This window comes from Aaosphaeria arxii (assembly GCF_010015735.1).
Source record: "Aaosphaeria arxii CBS 175.79 unplaced genomic scaffold BU24scaffold_1, whole genome shotgun sequence".
Taxonomy (NCBI): domain Eukaryota; kingdom Fungi; phylum Ascomycota; class Dothideomycetes; order Pleosporales; genus Aaosphaeria; species Aaosphaeria arxii.
The window spans coordinates 1187969-1202633 of NW_022983474.1; the positions used below are offsets into that span (position 1 = coordinate 1187969).

General features: G+C 50.5%; 8 protein-coding genes across 8 annotated transcripts; 4 read left to right on the forward strand and 4 right to left on the reverse strand.

The window, feature by feature from the left end:
- Positions 1–45: 45 nt before the first annotated feature.
- On the reverse strand, positions 46–1768 carry BU24DRAFT_382737 (thiamine diphosphate-binding protein). The gene is made up of 4 exons (XM_033524779.1): positions 1504–1768; positions 1264–1448; positions 1153–1214; positions 46–1098 (listed from the first exon to the last, which is right to left on the reverse strand). The coding sequence occupies exons 1-4, from the start codon at positions 1644–1646 to the stop codon at positions 97–99; spliced, it is 1392 nt and encodes a 463-aa protein (XP_033389112.1). The 5' UTR covers positions 1647–1768; the 3' UTR covers positions 46–96.
- An 81-nt stretch (positions 1769–1849) lies between these two features.
- Positions 1850–3015, forward strand: BU24DRAFT_416455 (UbiE/COQ5 methyltransferase). Its single transcript, XM_033526453.1, has one exon. The coding sequence runs from the start codon at positions 2195–2197 to the stop codon at positions 2900–2902; it is 708 nt and encodes a 235-aa protein (XP_033389113.1). The 5' UTR covers positions 1850–2194; the 3' UTR covers positions 2903–3015.
- BU24DRAFT_8248 (uncharacterized protein) lies at positions 2973–4230 on the reverse strand. The gene is made up of 2 exons (XM_033534683.1): positions 3163–4230; positions 2973–3101 (listed from the first exon to the last, which is right to left on the reverse strand). The coding sequence occupies exons 1-2, from the start codon at positions 3939–3941 to the stop codon at positions 3044–3046; spliced, it is 837 nt and encodes a 278-aa protein (XP_033389114.1). The 5' UTR covers positions 3942–4230; the 3' UTR covers positions 2973–3043.
- Positions 4231–4901: 671 nt separating this feature from the next.
- On the forward strand, positions 4902–6809 carry BU24DRAFT_416456 (nucleotide-diphospho-sugar transferase). Its single transcript, XM_033526454.1, has 4 exons — positions 4902–5068; positions 5121–5177; positions 5251–6429; positions 6480–6809. Exons 1-4 carry the CDS (start codon positions 4994–4996, stop codon positions 6504–6506), a joined length of 1338 nt encoding a protein of 445 aa, XP_033389115.1. The 5' UTR covers positions 4902–4993; the 3' UTR covers positions 6507–6809.
- A 596-nt stretch (positions 6810–7405) lies between these two features.
- On the forward strand, positions 7406–8510 carry BU24DRAFT_403853 (Clavaminate synthase-like protein; the record flags this gene model as incomplete). The annotated part of the gene is made up of 2 exons (XM_033525605.1): positions 7406–8450; positions 8506–8510. The coding sequence occupies 2 exons, from the start codon at positions 7406–7408 to the stop codon at positions 8508–8510; spliced, it is 1050 nt and encodes a 349-aa protein (XP_033389116.1).
- A 230-nt stretch (positions 8511–8740) lies between these two features.
- BU24DRAFT_456814 (uncharacterized protein) lies at positions 8741–9388 on the reverse strand (the record flags this gene model as incomplete). The annotated part of the gene is made up of 1 exon (XM_033531476.1): positions 8741–9388. One exon carries the CDS (start codon positions 9386–9388, stop codon positions 8741–8743), a length of 648 nt encoding a protein of 215 aa, XP_033389117.1.
- A 661-nt stretch (positions 9389–10049) lies between these two features.
- Positions 10050–11090, reverse strand: BU24DRAFT_337819 (uncharacterized protein; the record flags this gene model as incomplete). The annotated part of the gene is made up of 4 exons (XM_033523106.1): positions 10050–10085; positions 10172–10703; positions 10753–10886; positions 10941–11090. The coding sequence occupies 4 exons, from the start codon at positions 11088–11090 to the stop codon at positions 10050–10052; spliced, it is 852 nt and encodes a 283-aa protein (XP_033389118.1).
- A 238-nt stretch (positions 11091–11328) lies between these two features.
- Positions 11329–14608, forward strand: BU24DRAFT_416459 (uncharacterized protein). The gene is made up of 4 exons (XM_033526455.1): positions 11329–11631; positions 11688–11800; positions 11852–12226; positions 12277–14608. Exons 1-4 carry the CDS (start codon positions 11512–11514, stop codon positions 14165–14167), a joined length of 2499 nt encoding a protein of 832 aa, XP_033389119.1. The 5' UTR covers positions 11329–11511; the 3' UTR covers positions 14168–14608.
- Positions 14609–14665: the final 57 nt, after the last annotated feature.

Consider the following 14665-nt stretch of genomic DNA (forward strand, 5'->3'; position numbering starts at 1 on the left):
AGCTATTAACGTATATCTATATCGAAGACATAGGACAATTTAGAGGATTGTATATTGGTTCAGATGTAAATTTTCTATCTAGAAGTGATATTTCTTCTAAGACTTTGTTTCGAGTAGTTCGTCCAAGCCTCCAACTCCTCCCTCGTGGTGATCAACATCATACTCCTTAGGGTATCTAGTCAGAATGTCCTTGAGTTCGGTGGCATGATCTTTTTGTTCCTCCGTAGGGTTCTCATAGACACCTTTGAACATATTCGAGATGGCCGGTTTCTTCATCTTTTCCGCCTTATCGAATGCGACCAAGATCTCTTTCCTCAGGCTACTCCTCAACTCTCTCTCCTTGTCCTCGCTCCAGATACTCTTTCCTTCTAACCACTTACGCATACGCGTGATTGGGTTGTCTCGACGCTTCCAGTCCTCAACCTCAACACGCTGTCGATATGCGAAACTGTCGTCAGAAGTGCTATGGTGCCCAACACGGTAGGCCATCATCTCAATCAACACCGGCCTTCCGCCGTCCTCCAGTGCACGCCGACGGGCCTCTTGTGTCGCACGCCTCACAGCAAAGATGTCGTTTCCGTCAACTCGGAGGGTGTCGATTCCGTAGCCAGCACCACGGCTAGCAATACCATCGCCGCGGTACTGATCGCTCGTCGGCGTAGAGATAGCATATCCATTGTTTCGGCAAATGAATACCGCTGGGACCTGGCGCGTAGCCGCTATGTTCAATGCTGCGTGGAAGTCACCCTCACTTGCGGCGCCTTCTCCAAAGTAGCACACAGCTATCCGAGGAGGAGTGTCGGGCAGCTGTTGGTTCTGAAGTTTCAAGGCATATGCTGCGCCAGCTGCGTGTGGGATTTGGGTGGCGAGGGTCGACGAGATGGTGTGGATGTTGAGTTCCTTGCTGCCGTAGTGCACCGGCATGTTGCGGCCTAGGCCGTGATCCTTTGCGTTGGCGTAGAGTTGGTTCATGAAATCGTCCAGTGTGAATCCGCGCTGTAGGTAAACGCCCGTCTCGCGGTATTGGCAGAAAACAACATCTCCGGGTGATAGTGCACTGGCTGATCCGATTGCAATTCCTTCTTCGCCTGCTGAGACCTATTTTGGGGTGAGTGTTTGTCGTGGGTGATCAGAGTTTACACGAATACGAACCATATAAAAACTTAATCGACCTTGCCTCTGCGCTTCAAACATGAGCAGGTCCATTATGCTTACTGTAACAATTAGCTGAATGATAAAGAATAGTAGTAGTGTCAAACGTACAGCAAACCATGTTTCGATACAGTTTCAACGCCTCTTCATCTTCAAGATCACATTTGTACGCTGGGTCCAAAACCTCTCCATACTGGTCCATAACACGGTACGTTGGTATGGCCTTTTTGGTAGATGGTCGAAGGAAGTCCATGGAATTTGTGAACTCGCTATTCAAAGCACCTGGGAAAAGAACCCTTCAAATAAAATCAGCATTTGAACGGTATTTTCCAGTTCAATATTCCCCCTTACCTCTCCGCGTTTGCTGTAGTAGCCACGCCCTGGCATCTCTGCCAGCGGGTCGCCGCTCTGAGATTTGATGAGCCATTGGCCAAAGACTGAGGTCTCAACAGCTTGCTGCCGCATACTCTACGTGATCCTGAGCGTAAAGACATTGTGTTGTTTGTTCGCTACATCCTGCGGCGCTCTCGGTACTTAAAACCTGGGGAAAGTTGTTATGAGCTCGGGAACAACGGCCAGCGTCGGCTGTGAACGCTAGTTTAACCCGCAGAGAGACGTCAGTTTTAGGTCTTTGGGGCAGGTCAACCTTCCGCTTAGTCATTCCATTCTAGCCCTCCTTGCACGTGCACCCGCGCGGCTCGAAAGTTCGCGCCAAGCATCTCGACTTTCTTTAAAACCTTCAATCATGAGTGCTCAAATTCCGAAAGCTGTTTTCAGACGCCAATTGGCCGGGGGAGTGAAGAGGAGGGTATCGAGAGACCCCTACCGATGTTTTTCATGCTCGGTTCGCCAGTCACAGCAGCAGACGCCGCCGCCTAAGGATCGTCAAAATGCTCCAGGCACGACACACTTCGGCTTCGAGACGGTCGCTGAGGCGCTGAAAGAGCAGCGTGGTATGTTTTGATCCAAGTATATAGCTTTCTGTGGCTTATTCGGTTCAGTCGGTGCTGTTTTCTCCTCCGTTGCCTCATCGTACGATACCATGAACGATCTTATGTCCCTTGGAATCCATCGCCTCTGGAAAGACCACTTCGTCCGAAACCTCAATCCCGGCCGAAACCCCTTGACCTCCTCGTCCTCGTCCGAGAAAGGCTGGAACATTCTTGACATCGCTGGTGGCACCGGCGACATCGCATTCCGAATGCTCGACCACGCCTCAACGATCAACAACGATGCCCACACCAAAGTCACCGTGGCAGACATTAATCCAGACATGCTTGCGGAAGGCAGGAAGCGCGCTCTCGAGACACCATATGCCAGGTCACCCCGACTGGACTTCATTGAAGCGAATGCGGAGAAATTGGATATGATTCCGGACGCCAGTATCGACCTGTACACCGTGGCTTTCGGTATCAGGAATTTTACGCACAAGGAGGCGGCTATCCGCGAGGCTTATCGCGTGTTGAAGCCCGGCGGTGTGTTTGCTTGCATGGAGTTTTCCAAGGTCAACAACAGCCTCTTCGATGCCGTATACAAGCGCTGGAGCTTTTCAGCTATCCCCCTAATCGGACAAGTCGTTGCTGGAGATAGGGATAGTTACCAGTACTTGGTAGAGAGTATCGAGCGGTTCCCCAGTCAGACAGAGTTCCGAGACATGATCAAGGACGCCGGGTTCTTGGTACCGGGCCAGGGCTGGGAAGATTTGACCGGCGGTATTGCCGCTATTCACAAGGGCGTCAAGCCAGCGTAGTCACAGCATTGTTCATGAATATGTAGTATAGAAAGTGTAATTTTATTGCATTGTAACATGAAGCATGGTAGCTTAGGGTATCAACCAATCCAGAGAAATCCCCGTTAACGCCACTGAAAACTCCAAATTATACACATCCCTTCACTCCTCGCAACTGCAAACTGAGGTCCAACCGTCATCGCTATTGGATAATTTCTCACTGTGTAGTAATACGTCAATCGAGCTCTAGCTTGCATGATGAGAGCTTGAAGAATGCTTACTTTGATTGCTCGGCTTCTTGAACAAGGTCATTGATGACCTTTTTCACATCCAGAATGAGCATTTCACCAGTGTTGCGTGCTCGGTATTGCGCTTTGCGAGTCTGCACAGCTTCGAAGAGCAACTGACGCATCCCGTCCCCCAAGCCCTCCGTGAACTCACTGACAACAGCAAGATGAGACAGTATGTCGAAACCGAAATCGAGCGGGTTCTTAGGAGCATCGTTCATCCTCTCCAGGAATTCCGTCACCGATTCGCCCTCCCTTGCGAGCCGTCTCTTCGTGAAAGCGGATAGATCGTGCTCTTTCGTCGGCGGGATGCGAGGATGGATATCGATACCCCTAGCATCATTGCGGAAGAAGGTGGTCAGGTCGGCGTCCCAGTTCTCTTCGATGATGGCGCAGAGCTTCCTCCGCCCGTAGAAGTTGTATCCCATGGCTTCGTGGTCAGTGTCGCCATCCTTGTTGGTGAGCTTGCACTTGAGAAGGTCGAGTTCTTCGAGAAGTCCGCTGATTTCTCCTTGCAGTTGCACCTTTTCGGGTACTTTGGCCTTCTTTGCTTTTCGGTCTTCGGCTTTGCTTGGGGTTGAACGCTTGAGTGGTGCATCCGTGGGAAATCGGTTCGACGGTAGCACTGGCAGCTTGACAGTTTCGGAGCTAGCAGGTTGTGGTGATAGGTTATCTCCCACCTTTTTAGGGCGATGCACTATGTTGGAGACCATGTTATAATATATCCTGCCCTGTAACACCTCCAGGTCCTCTTCATATGCCAAGGGTGTCATCGCAAGGGTCGCGGGGGGACGGGAAAGAATTCTGGGGATGAAATAGCAAGAGAAGTATAGGATCGAACAATGTTGAATTCATATTACCACTGGAGGTTCACATTGACCTGCTCGTGAAGTGAACGTGGAAGTAGTCCACTTCACTCCCTCGAGCTCTGGTCAGGTGAAGGAGCATCAGGATAATGGCACGGGATAGCGGTAGCCGGGAGCCCTTTCCCGGGATCAAAATTTGCTAACATCACACGAGATCGATGAGGTAGGAAGTATAGAAATCGGTACCCAGATCATATAGTTGTGAAGTTCATATATTGGCAGTAAAGGTAGAGTAAAGCAATGTGGTCGGCTGAAATCGTCTCTGATTGGTCGACTAATTCCAGGTTCACCAAAGGCAGATCATTGGAACTCCCAACTTTCAGCAAAGTAGGAATACCGGTACTTTGTTATCAGCATATACATGATTAAGCGATAACATAAGGACTTCCGAAAGAGAGCAGACAAGAACCTTGGACACGTATGTGTCTTTGCACGGACTGTGTCAACAACTTTCCGGGTGTTACATAAGTCCTGCGAATCAGGAGATCGGGATGCTACAAAAAGGGCGAAGGATTGGATTGAATTCATTGAAAGGGAGTTGTACAATCAAGTTAGAAGAGACAGTGTAAGCACGTGTAGCGACATAGACTCCGTTGGCTAGTACAACGGAAGACATTGACGTAGATTATTCATGACATGCGGGAGGAAAGGGATGAAGTTCACAATGTGACGATGGTGTACTGTACCAGCAGGTACTTGGTGGTCACTGTACCAATGGACAGCGCCAAAGGAGAGGTACCACTGGTTCATAGGTACTTAAGGTACATACATACAAAAAGCCGCGCCGCTCACCGCCCAACACGGGCCACACGATTCCCAGGGTCTACCAGCTGTCCACTTCGCAAACCGCCACAACTTAGTAGTCAATTGCTGGCACCCCCTCTTCTCCTTTCTTTTCCGATTCCTTCTCCAGACTCGAACAATCACTCCTACCATATTTTCAGAAAACTATAGCAATCATGAGCCTTCAACCACCATCTCTCGCTTCCAGGCCTAAGGGGGGGATTGCCCCCTCCACCAAAGCCGTTATTTTGGTAAACACCACTCGGACAATGCGACAAAAGATCAGAATACTCACATAAACAGGTCGGTGGACCTTCGCGCGGAACACGATTCAGGCCATTGTCTATGGAATTGCCCAAGGTTCGTACTGTCAACTTTCGCAATCCTGGCTTCCCTCATTACAGACCCCGCTAACATTCCATTTCATTAACAGCCGCTGTTCCCTGTCGCCGGACATCCAATCATCGAGCATTGCTTCCGTGCCATTTCTAAGGTCCCAGAGATCAAGGAAGTCTTCATCGTCGGTTACTACGAGGAGAGCGTCTTCCAGCCCTTCATCAACACCGTATCGAACTCATTCCCTCAGTTGAGCGTTAAGTACCTCCGAGAATACCAGGCCCTGGGCACCGCCGGCGGGCTCTACCACTTCCGCGATGTGATCTTGAAGGGAAAGCCAGACAGGTTCTTCGTCTTGAACGCTGACGTCTGCTGCTCGTTCCCTCTCAACGACATGCTCAAGCTTTACGAGGACAAGGATGCGGAGGCTGTTATGTTGGGAACGAGGGTCTCCAACGAGTCGTCTACAAACTTCGGTTGCATCGTGTCCGATGCCCACACCAAGCGTGTTCTCCATTACGTAGAGAAGCCCGAGTCGCAAATCTCTAACCTCATCAACTGTGGTGTCTACCTCTTCTCGACAGAGACCATTTTCCCTGCCATTCGCAGCGCCATCAAGCGCCGTACCGAGCGTCCCAGATTACTTTCATACCCCTCCTCTGAGAACCTCGAGTCGTCTTTCTACCAAGGACAGGATGATGACGATGAGGATAAGGAGAACGCTGTCATCCGTTTGGAGCAGGATGTTTTGTCAGACATTGCCGACAGCAGGCAATTCTTCGTCCTCGAGACCAAGGACTTCTGGCGCCAGATCAAGACTGCTGGTTCCGCGGTGCCAGCAAATGCCTTGTACCTTCTCAAGGCCTTCCAGTCCCATCCCGAGGAGCTTGCTACCCCGTCTGCCAACATCATTCCTCCCGTCTACATCCACCCCTCAGCCCAGATCGACCCCACCGCTAAGCTCGGACCCAATGTTTCCATTGGCGCCCGCGTGCACATTGGCGCTGGTGTACGTGTCAAGGAGTCCATCGTTCTCGAGGACTCGGAGATCAAGCACGATGCTTGCGTCATGTACACAATTGTTGGCTGGCACAGCAAGATTGGCGCATGGGCTCGTGTCGAGGGAACCCCAACTCCCGTCACCACCCACAGCACTAGCATCATCAAGAACGGTGTGAAGGTGCAGAGCATCACCATTCTCGGCAAGGACTGCGGAGTCGGTGATGAGGTCCGCGTGCAGAACTGCGTCTGCCTTCCCTACAAGGAGTTGAAGAGGGTACGTTTTTATCATGTCATGGTCTCAAACATTGCTAACAGGTCTTACAGGATGTGGCCAACGAGGTCATTATGTAAAAGGAGTATTGGGATCACTTAACACGGCGACGGTTCGCCTGATTTAAATGATTTGATGTCAGTAATGATATGGTGGATTCCCCCTCCAAGTATTGCATAGCGAAAATAGATTAGAATTTCGCCCAGTGCGCGCTTTGCAAACTCGATACAGTGTCTGATGTGCATGACAATCTTCCGAGTCAACCTCCAGTGTATGTCTTTCATAACTACGTCCATTCCCCTGACATGGAGAACAAAACGTACAAGAACGTCGGCAGAGGAGGGGATAGTGCGTCGCCTAGTCCAGATAAGGTAAAAAAGCGCCAGTGATAGATCGCTCTCCAACCTCGGCCTACTGTGCTTCTTCAACGTACCACCTCTTATATTATTTGAAAGCCGATGCACGACATTTTTGTTGGAGAAGAGGTTAATATAAGCATCAAAAACTTTGAGTTTTGAATCTCGTAACTGCAGGTACGCTGAACATTGATTATTCTTTGTACAACATGGGCTCCATCGCCACGTCACATTAGTCCTGTCTCCTCCTCTATTGGGATATACTTGGACACACTACGTCTATAATGCCAGATTCTTTAGATGGATGCGCTGAGCTTTCAGGTGTCATTCAATTTATAGCAATTGAGTGTAATGATATCTTTATAGTGCTGACTATGGTAATAGATTACTTCCTTCTGCTAATTGGTATAACTGTTTCATTGCCTTAATAGACGAACCAGGTCAAATACATCCGTCTATTTGGTTGAGCTTAAATACGAAGGTCTGGTTTGAACGCCTACTGTTGAGGTATCAGCCTTTCTCTGCTCGCAGTAGGGTGTACGAAGTACTAGGACAAATACTACCACGCACTTCGACAACACCCCGAATCCAGTCGCTATCAACTAAGCAAGTTCCCTAGAAAAATGGCTCCCGAGGGTGCTTCACTTCCAATCATCGACATATCATCCTACGTCAATCCAAAAGCATCTCCCGAATCTCGCCAGGAGACAGCCGCTGCCTTAAACCGAGCCTGCATCGACTACGGCTTCTTCTACCTCACAGGACATGGAATCCCTGAGTCGAGACTAGAGCAAGTGATATCCCTCGCGCGTCAATTCTTCGCACTGCCCCTGCCAGAGAAGAACAAGATCAAACGGTATGACGCCGGTGGCCCTGAGGGTGGGGACGGTGCACGCGGCTACCAGGGCATGGGCGAAAATGTAACACAAGGGCGGCAAGACCACCACGAAGCCATCGACTTGTACCGAGAATGGGACATGCAGAAAGACGACACAAAAACCCCTGGAACCAACAAGACGCTGCAGGGCCCGAATCTCTGGCCGGAGCAGCCTGCCGAACTCAAGCCCGTGTATCTCGAGTACATTGACCAGCTCCAACAAGTTGGCAAAGCGCTCGTCCACGCCATGGGAGCTGCCCTCGACCTAGGCCCCGAGGCTGCGGAAGGAACAGCAACTCGAGAAGTCGAAGACGAAAAGGTCTTCGTGCGAAACACAGACAACAGTTTCTGGGTGATGCGTCTTATCGGGTACCCGAAGCTCTCCCACCCCGCCGCCCTCGACGCAGCCGCAGACGAACTATCCTGCGGCGAGCACACAGACTACGGCTGTGTAACGCTCCTCCTTGCAGATCCCACACCCGGCGCCTTGCAGGTGCTGCTTAAAGACGGTACGACGTGGCTGAACGCCGATCCCATCCCCGGCGCGTTCGTCGTCAATATCGGAGACATGATTGAGCGGTGGACGAACGGGTTGTGGAGGTCTACGAGACATCGGGTTATTCATAGGGGGAATGGGTATAGGGTTAGCGTGCCGTTCTTTTTCGAGCCGAATTTCGATGCAGTGGTGAAGCCGTTGGGGAAGTGTGTGGAGAAGACGGGGGGAGAGCCTGTGCATGAGGGCAATACGTATGGGGAGCATTTGCTCGGGAAGGTTTTTAGTAATTTCTACGGTAAGTTGATGGGTTGAGTGAGGTTTTCATGTACAGAGTACTGACACATATCTAGGCTGAACAATCATGTGGTTTTAGTTAGCTAGATCATATCAAATGTGAACTTATTATTGATCGAGGCGGAATTTCTCATTTACATTTCCATTTGGACGTGCTTATTCCGTAGTGTGGATGTATTTCGTGACAAGTCGTCTATCATTAATATCCCGACACCCTGGTATTCGATTCCCCAGCCGCTGGGCTGTGGAGAAACAGCTCGAGTCAAATAGATCAAGCATCCTTTTTATCTTCTAATTGTCTAGGATCTCCACCTCAACACCCTCTGGGAATTCCGAGTCCAATAGCGCCTCACCACCTTCCTTCGTCGGCCTTGCAACATATCCGCCAATTCCAACGTTCCAGCCCTCCTCATCCGCAAAGACCCAATTCACCTCCCGCAATGGAATCCGCTCCACTTCCTTGCCACTCTCATCCTTAATGATCTGATAGACCCAGAGACTCTTGCCTAACGGATCCTTCTCTCTCCTCGCCTCGATAGTTGCACTCGGCCGACTCTCATTCCCCGCAAATGGCGTCAACGGCAGCACGCTCCAATCAGACCACTGATCCGTTCCCACGGTTGAGACGTATGGTTTCCCATAGTAGAACTCGATTCCAGTCTTGAGCCACTTGTCCTTCAGCGAACCATACTCGGCGCCCGGCTTGGTGAAGTGGAGAACCAGACCCGCTTGGTCGTATTGACGGAGCTGGTTCGCGGGTGGTAGTGAGAATGTTAGGCGCGCTCTCTGGAAAGATTTGAGTGGGTGTTGTTGGAGGGGAGAAGGGTGGGATGGGGCATCGAACACGTCATGTGACGGTGGTTTGCGCCAGATGTCCGTCCCGGCTGGGGAGGAGAGATTGAATGGGGGGACGGTTGTGGTTTTGGTTGCGAAGGACATAGTTGCTGCGAAAGACGATAATAGTAGTAAAAGGAATAGACGGGATGGGCGAGTTGTAGATGGAGTTGTGAGAATCATGAGGTCGGTGTACTATACTTTATATTTATATTCAAAGGTAGTCGAGGGAAGATGCGCTAACTGCGAACTGATTGGGTGGTGGTTGATGGTGGCTTCCGGTGGATTGTCGGATGAACCAACTTTGAAGGGATTAGCTGAAGGATTCAACACTGGGGCATGAAGACCACCACTCCATATTTATAGCTTGGAAATATCACTGCCCACCGGAAGATGGGACCCCTGATTGCAGTGCGAATTATGTAGCATTCATATGCAAGAATGGTAGAAAGCGGGGTTGGGGTCTTGGCGATGAATATTCAAGCTGTTACAGAGCGAAATGCGGGCGAGATGCAGGTATTGCGTGACGTAGCATCGCAATTCTGTACGAGACGTAAGGTACCATTGAGAGTGGAATTAGGCGATGAGCTCGCTATGTCGGGCCGAGTAAACAGCAGCAAGATGGTTTCCTAGTCAAGTGCAGGCCTGGTTTTCGGGCCACATTGTTTGTCGGAACGTTTTACATGATTCATGTTTTGATTGACTTTGGTGAAGATGCAGAGAAATCGATTCATTGGATATACAGAATATACATGGGTGAAGCACTCTATTTCTTTTGCTCGCCCTCCTTCGGGGGCTCTGGCTTTGGCGTCGGCAGTTTGAACTAGACGGGTTTTGTTAGTCCCTACATACTCTCCGATGAGAAGGTCTCGACGCATTCGAACTTACCTGAGCTGGTGTCTTGTTGTCACCAGGGCCAACTGGCTCCCAGGCGGATGAGCCACCACGGAAATTCCTGTATGCTTGCGTCATCTCCAAAGGCTCGACGACGATCCTCTTCTTCTCTTCGTCATATCGAATCTCGGTGTAACCAGTCATTGGGAAATCCTTGCGGAGAGGGTGGCCATCGAAGCCGTAGTCGGTCATGATACGCCTCAAATCTGGATGGCCGACGAAGAAAACACCGAAAAGATCGTAGACCTCTCGCTCGTACCAATTGGCACCATCGTACAGATCACAGATACTGGGAACAGGTGTTGCCTCGTCCGCGTATGTCTTGACCCTTATGCGGGAGTTGTGTCGAATGCTAAGCATGTTGTATACGACCTCGAAACGCTGGTCCTTGGTAGGGTAGTCGACAGCAGTAATATCAGAGATCTGAGTGTACTCTGCGGCGGTGTGGTATTTCAGGAAGGTGAAGACAGGAATGACGCCCGAGGGAGGAATGTAAATGCACAATTCGTCTTTCCAAACCGAAAATCTGAACGGAATCAGCAAAATAGAGCTTTACAGAATAGCGTTAAGCATACTGTTGGATGTATTTCGGCAGACATGACATCAAGTACTGTCCGTACTTGTGCAATGCCTCTCCCTTCTCCTGGTACTTGTCGGTGGGATTGACGATAGGAGCTTTGAGCTTGCCCATTGCATCACGAGGAGCGAACTATTGCAATCAATTAGGGCCCTGAGAAGCAAAAATAGGACATTGGCATCTTACCCTCATGTTGGGGGTCTCAGAGCTATCTGCAGCGACATCCTTTGCTCGTAAAGCTGTCGATGCAAAAGCACGTACAGCAACAGATCCGGAAGAGCTGGCTGAGCGGACAGCGGCGCTCAATGGCCTGCTAACGGCCGCCCTTAGAGCCATTGGGATATCGGAAGGTCTTGTGGTGTGGTGAAGCTGCTTGGTGCAGCGATTGCAGGCGGCGTTCTTCGATAGAGGATGGTTGTCGCAAAGGTTCGCGATGCCAACTGCCTCTCGTAATCGACGCTCAGTGGCACTTGATTTGCCGCCTGGCCAGTGCACGTGATCTTTTGAGCTAGTGCAGTCTTGGCACCTTCGGTCCTGCAGAGTTGATCTGGGCCAGCAACGATGCCTTCCGACTCTACTTTCACCAACTCATCTCCTTTTCCCTCTCTACATTTACACGGCCGGCGTTTGTCGATTTCCAGCTGCTGCATTCGAGTAATATCCTGCTTTGCATATCACCAGAAACCCCCCACGCGACACCATTCTCGCTCGAGCGCCACCCCGTCACGCCTCGACAACCCATCCCACAACTACAGCCATGTCCCGCATACAGCAAGATCAGTTTGTGGACGATGACGAAGACGAGTGCTGCCCACTCTGCGTGGAGGAGTTCGATCTGTCAGACAAGAACTTCCGTCCATGCCCCTGTGGCTACCAGGTTCGTGAATATGAAAAGTCATCTCAGCCGAAGTGATGCTAATTCGATGAGCATAGATCTGTCAGTTCTGTTTCAACAATATCAAGACGACCATGAATGGACTGTGTCCAGCATGCCGTCGACCATACGATGAATCGACGATCGAATTCAAGAATATCACTCCAGAAGAGTGAGTCTGCATCCTCTGTTCTCTACATTCTATTGCTAATCTCGAGAGTAGGATGGCCAAGCACAAGCAACAAATCGCGCAAAAGGCGAAGAAAAACGCAGCCATGCGTCAAAAGGAAGCACAGAAGGCAGAGGCAGACCACCTCAGTCGAAAACACCTCGCTGGCCTACGTGTGGTTCAAAAGAATCTCGTCTACGTAACCGGTCTTACGCCCACGATACGAGAAGATCGCTTACTGGATACGCTACGCGGTCCCGACTACTTTGGACAGTATGGCAAGATAATCAAGATTGTTGTCAGCAAGGCCAAGGAAAATGCACAGCATCAGCAATCGGTCGGCGTATATGTTACCTTTGCACGCAAAGAAGATGCTGCAGCATGTATCGCTGCTGTTGATGGCTCACAAAATGGCGACCGTACACTGAGGTAAGTCGCTCCCGAGTCGAAGGAGTTTTGGAATACTGAACAGCGTGTAGAGCACAATACGGTACAACAAAGTACTGTTCAGCGTACTTGCGAGGTGAACAATGCAATAATCGCAACTGCATGTTTCTCCATGAACCGGGCGAGGATAATGACAGCTTCACGCGGCAGGATCTCTCCATGATGAACTCAATCCAGACACAGCAACCGACCCAGTCTCATAACAACGCTGCACCCCCGCCCCATCGAGGACCTCCTGTCGCCGCAGCGGCAATGAACCGACAAGACAGTAGCGATACACCAAGTCCTACCAGCGACGCCCCAGGTTTGCCAGCTACTGCCAACTGGGGAAGTAAAGCTGCTCAAGAACGTCGTCTCAGTCGATCTACAAACGCCTCTCACCCTAGCCCAATGGTCATCAATGCGGTACCTGCACCAACATCGAAGACAACAAAAGCTGAGGAGCCCCCAAAGAAGAAAGGCAGAGAAAAAGAGAAGGAAAAGGAAAAGGAGAAAGAGAAAGACGTAGAGAAGGACAAGACCAAGGAAAAATCTACACCCGCATCCAAATCTGCAACCCCTCAGTCTTCACAACCCGCCGAGTCTGCCCCTGCTCAACCGCAAAAGGCTCGCATTCCCGGACTGGACACTCTGCTTAAGCAAATCACTGATCCCAACTTCAAATTCGTCTTCTCGAGCGCGATTCTATCAGAAGAGGATTTCAAAGCCATAATGGAGTTCCCCCAGATACTTGATCCAAATGGTGGCGCAAAGCGACGTGCCGCGCTCGAAGAAAAAGAGAAGGAAAAGGAGCGAGCGCTGCAACGAGAAGCCGAGGCGCAGGCCGCTGCCCAAGCCGCTGCCCAAGCTGCTGCGACTACTGATCAAGAGGAAAACACAGAAGCAACAGCAGGTGGTAGCTTGCAACTTGGCGGAGAACCCGAAGAACGACACGATGTGGGACCCAGCCAACTAAACCGTCATGCAATCGCACCTCCAGGTCAGAGCGCACTTGGTGCTGGAATATTTGGTCAAAGCAGTGACGAATTCGGGAACAACAATCTGAACAATCGTGGTCTTACGCCCCAGCAACAACAACAGATACTCCTTTCAAGCTTCAAATCCAGCGCGCCGCAGTCTGCCGGACTCTTATCAAATTTCCCTACCAATCAAAACCAGCAACCAAGTCACAACCAAACCAGCAACGCTCCCGGTCACATTAGGCATACTTCCCGATTCAGCTTTGCAAACGATAGTGCTTCTGCCTCGGCCTCCGTGCAGCCTGTTGCAAACCAGAAGTTGATGAGCCAGCAGTCTTCGATGATGCCAAAGGGTGGCCACTTCAACCAACTATCCCAACACCAACCTCTGGCCGGTCAATTTTACACCGGTAGTGTCCAAGGACCACCTCCTGGCTTGAAAGCAACCGGAACCCCTCCAGTAAGTGGAGGTGGCATGTTTGGCCAGGGCCATGGTTTCGCCACGGGTGGTATCAACTACGGCGCAAATGCTGGTGGTCGAAACAACAACGATGCCATGTATCAGGACTTGTTGCGTAACAGGAATTTGGACGGCGGTGCTAGGATTGCTGATACTGGTAAGCGTGAGTCAATGTTTCCTTCTTTTCTTAACCAACACCCTACAACCTCTACACCAGCCCCAGCCCCTGGCCTGATCAGCTTTCCTTATGGACCTTCGCCTGGTGCTTACCAGGAAACTGGTTCGCAGAAATCGAAGAAAAAGGGCAAAAAGCATCGACATGCCAACACCTCCTCTTCCGGAGGTGGAGGTGTAGTTGATGTTCAGGACCCGAGTATCTTGCAGGCAAGGTTGCATCAAGGAGGCAACATGGTCGGCCAAGGGCTATATGCTGGTCAAGGTCAAGCTGGGTTTTCATCCTTGTATACCAACAACAACTACGGCGGCGGCGCAGGACGATGGTAGCCCAGAGAGTTTTCTTCTTTCACATATTTTCAACCAAAGTCGCATACTGTGTTTTATTACTTGTCATTCCCAACGATGGCGGCATTGGTGTTTTCGGTTTTTATTGGGAAGCAACTGCATCGGCACAGTCTAAGTCTTAACGGCTTTTGAGATCGCCTGGCGTTCTTGAAATGGGTCAAACCTTGTCACACATTTATTGGCTTCGGCTTTGGCATGGCTTCATGGAACTTCATTTCTATATTTGTTTTTTCTGAGATGTTTCTGGGCGAAATATGCTGCTTTTGCCAGGTCTACACGCCACCTCTTTCTGTCTCTCTCTCGTCGTCTTCGTCATGCCATCGTATGTATGTAACAATCCCCTTCCTGCCGTAACATCTCGGCATGCTTACGATTAATTAGAAGGATGGCTTCCCCAATTGCCTTTTGCATGGTTCGCGTGACGAAGAAACTTGAGAGAGACCTATCCGAAGCCCATTGATGTACCAAATGTCTATGTTT

Coding starts and splice junctions, on each gene's coding strand:
- BU24DRAFT_382737 (XM_033524779.1), bottom strand. CDS start 1,646: ATGTCTTTACGCTCAGGATCACGTAGAGTATGCGGCAGCAAGCTGTTG. Junction 1,449..1,503: donor ACTACAGCAAACGCGGAGAG/GTAAGGGGGAAT, acceptor TTTTATTTGAAG/GGTTCTTTTCCCAGGTGCTT. Junction 1,215..1,263: donor GTATCGAAACATGGTTTGCT/GTACGTTTGACA, acceptor TAATTGTTACAG/TAAGCATAATGGACCTGCTC.
- BU24DRAFT_416455 (XM_033526453.1), top strand. CDS start 2,195: ATGAACGATCTTATGTCCCTTGGAATCCATCGCCTCTGGAAAGACCAC.
- BU24DRAFT_8248 (XM_033534683.1), bottom strand. CDS start 3,941: ATGACACCCTTGGCATATGAAGAGGACCTGGAGGTGTTACAGGGCAGG. Junction 3,102..3,162: donor CAAGAAGCCGAGCAATCAAA/GTAAGCATTCTT, acceptor ATTACTACACAG/TGAGAAATTATCCAATAGCG.
- BU24DRAFT_416456 (XM_033526454.1), top strand. CDS start 4,994: ATGAGCCTTCAACCACCATCTCTCGCTTCCAGGCCTAAGGGGGGGATT. Junction 5,069..5,120: donor CCACCAAAGCCGTTATTTTG/GTAAACACCACT, acceptor TCACATAAACAG/GTCGGTGGACCTTCGCGCGG. Junction 6,430..6,479: donor CCTACAAGGAGTTGAAGAGG/GTACGTTTTTAT, acceptor CAGGTCTTACAG/GATGTGGCCAACGAGGTCAT.
- BU24DRAFT_416459 (XM_033526455.1), top strand. CDS start 11,512: ATGTCCCGCATACAGCAAGATCAGTTTGTGGACGATGACGAAGACGAG. Junction 11,632..11,687: donor CATGCCCCTGTGGCTACCAG/GTTCGTGAATAT, acceptor CGATGAGCATAG/ATCTGTCAGTTCTGTTTCAA. Junction 11,801..11,851: donor AAGAATATCACTCCAGAAGA/GTGAGTCTGCAT, acceptor TCTCGAGAGTAG/GATGGCCAAGCACAAGCAAC.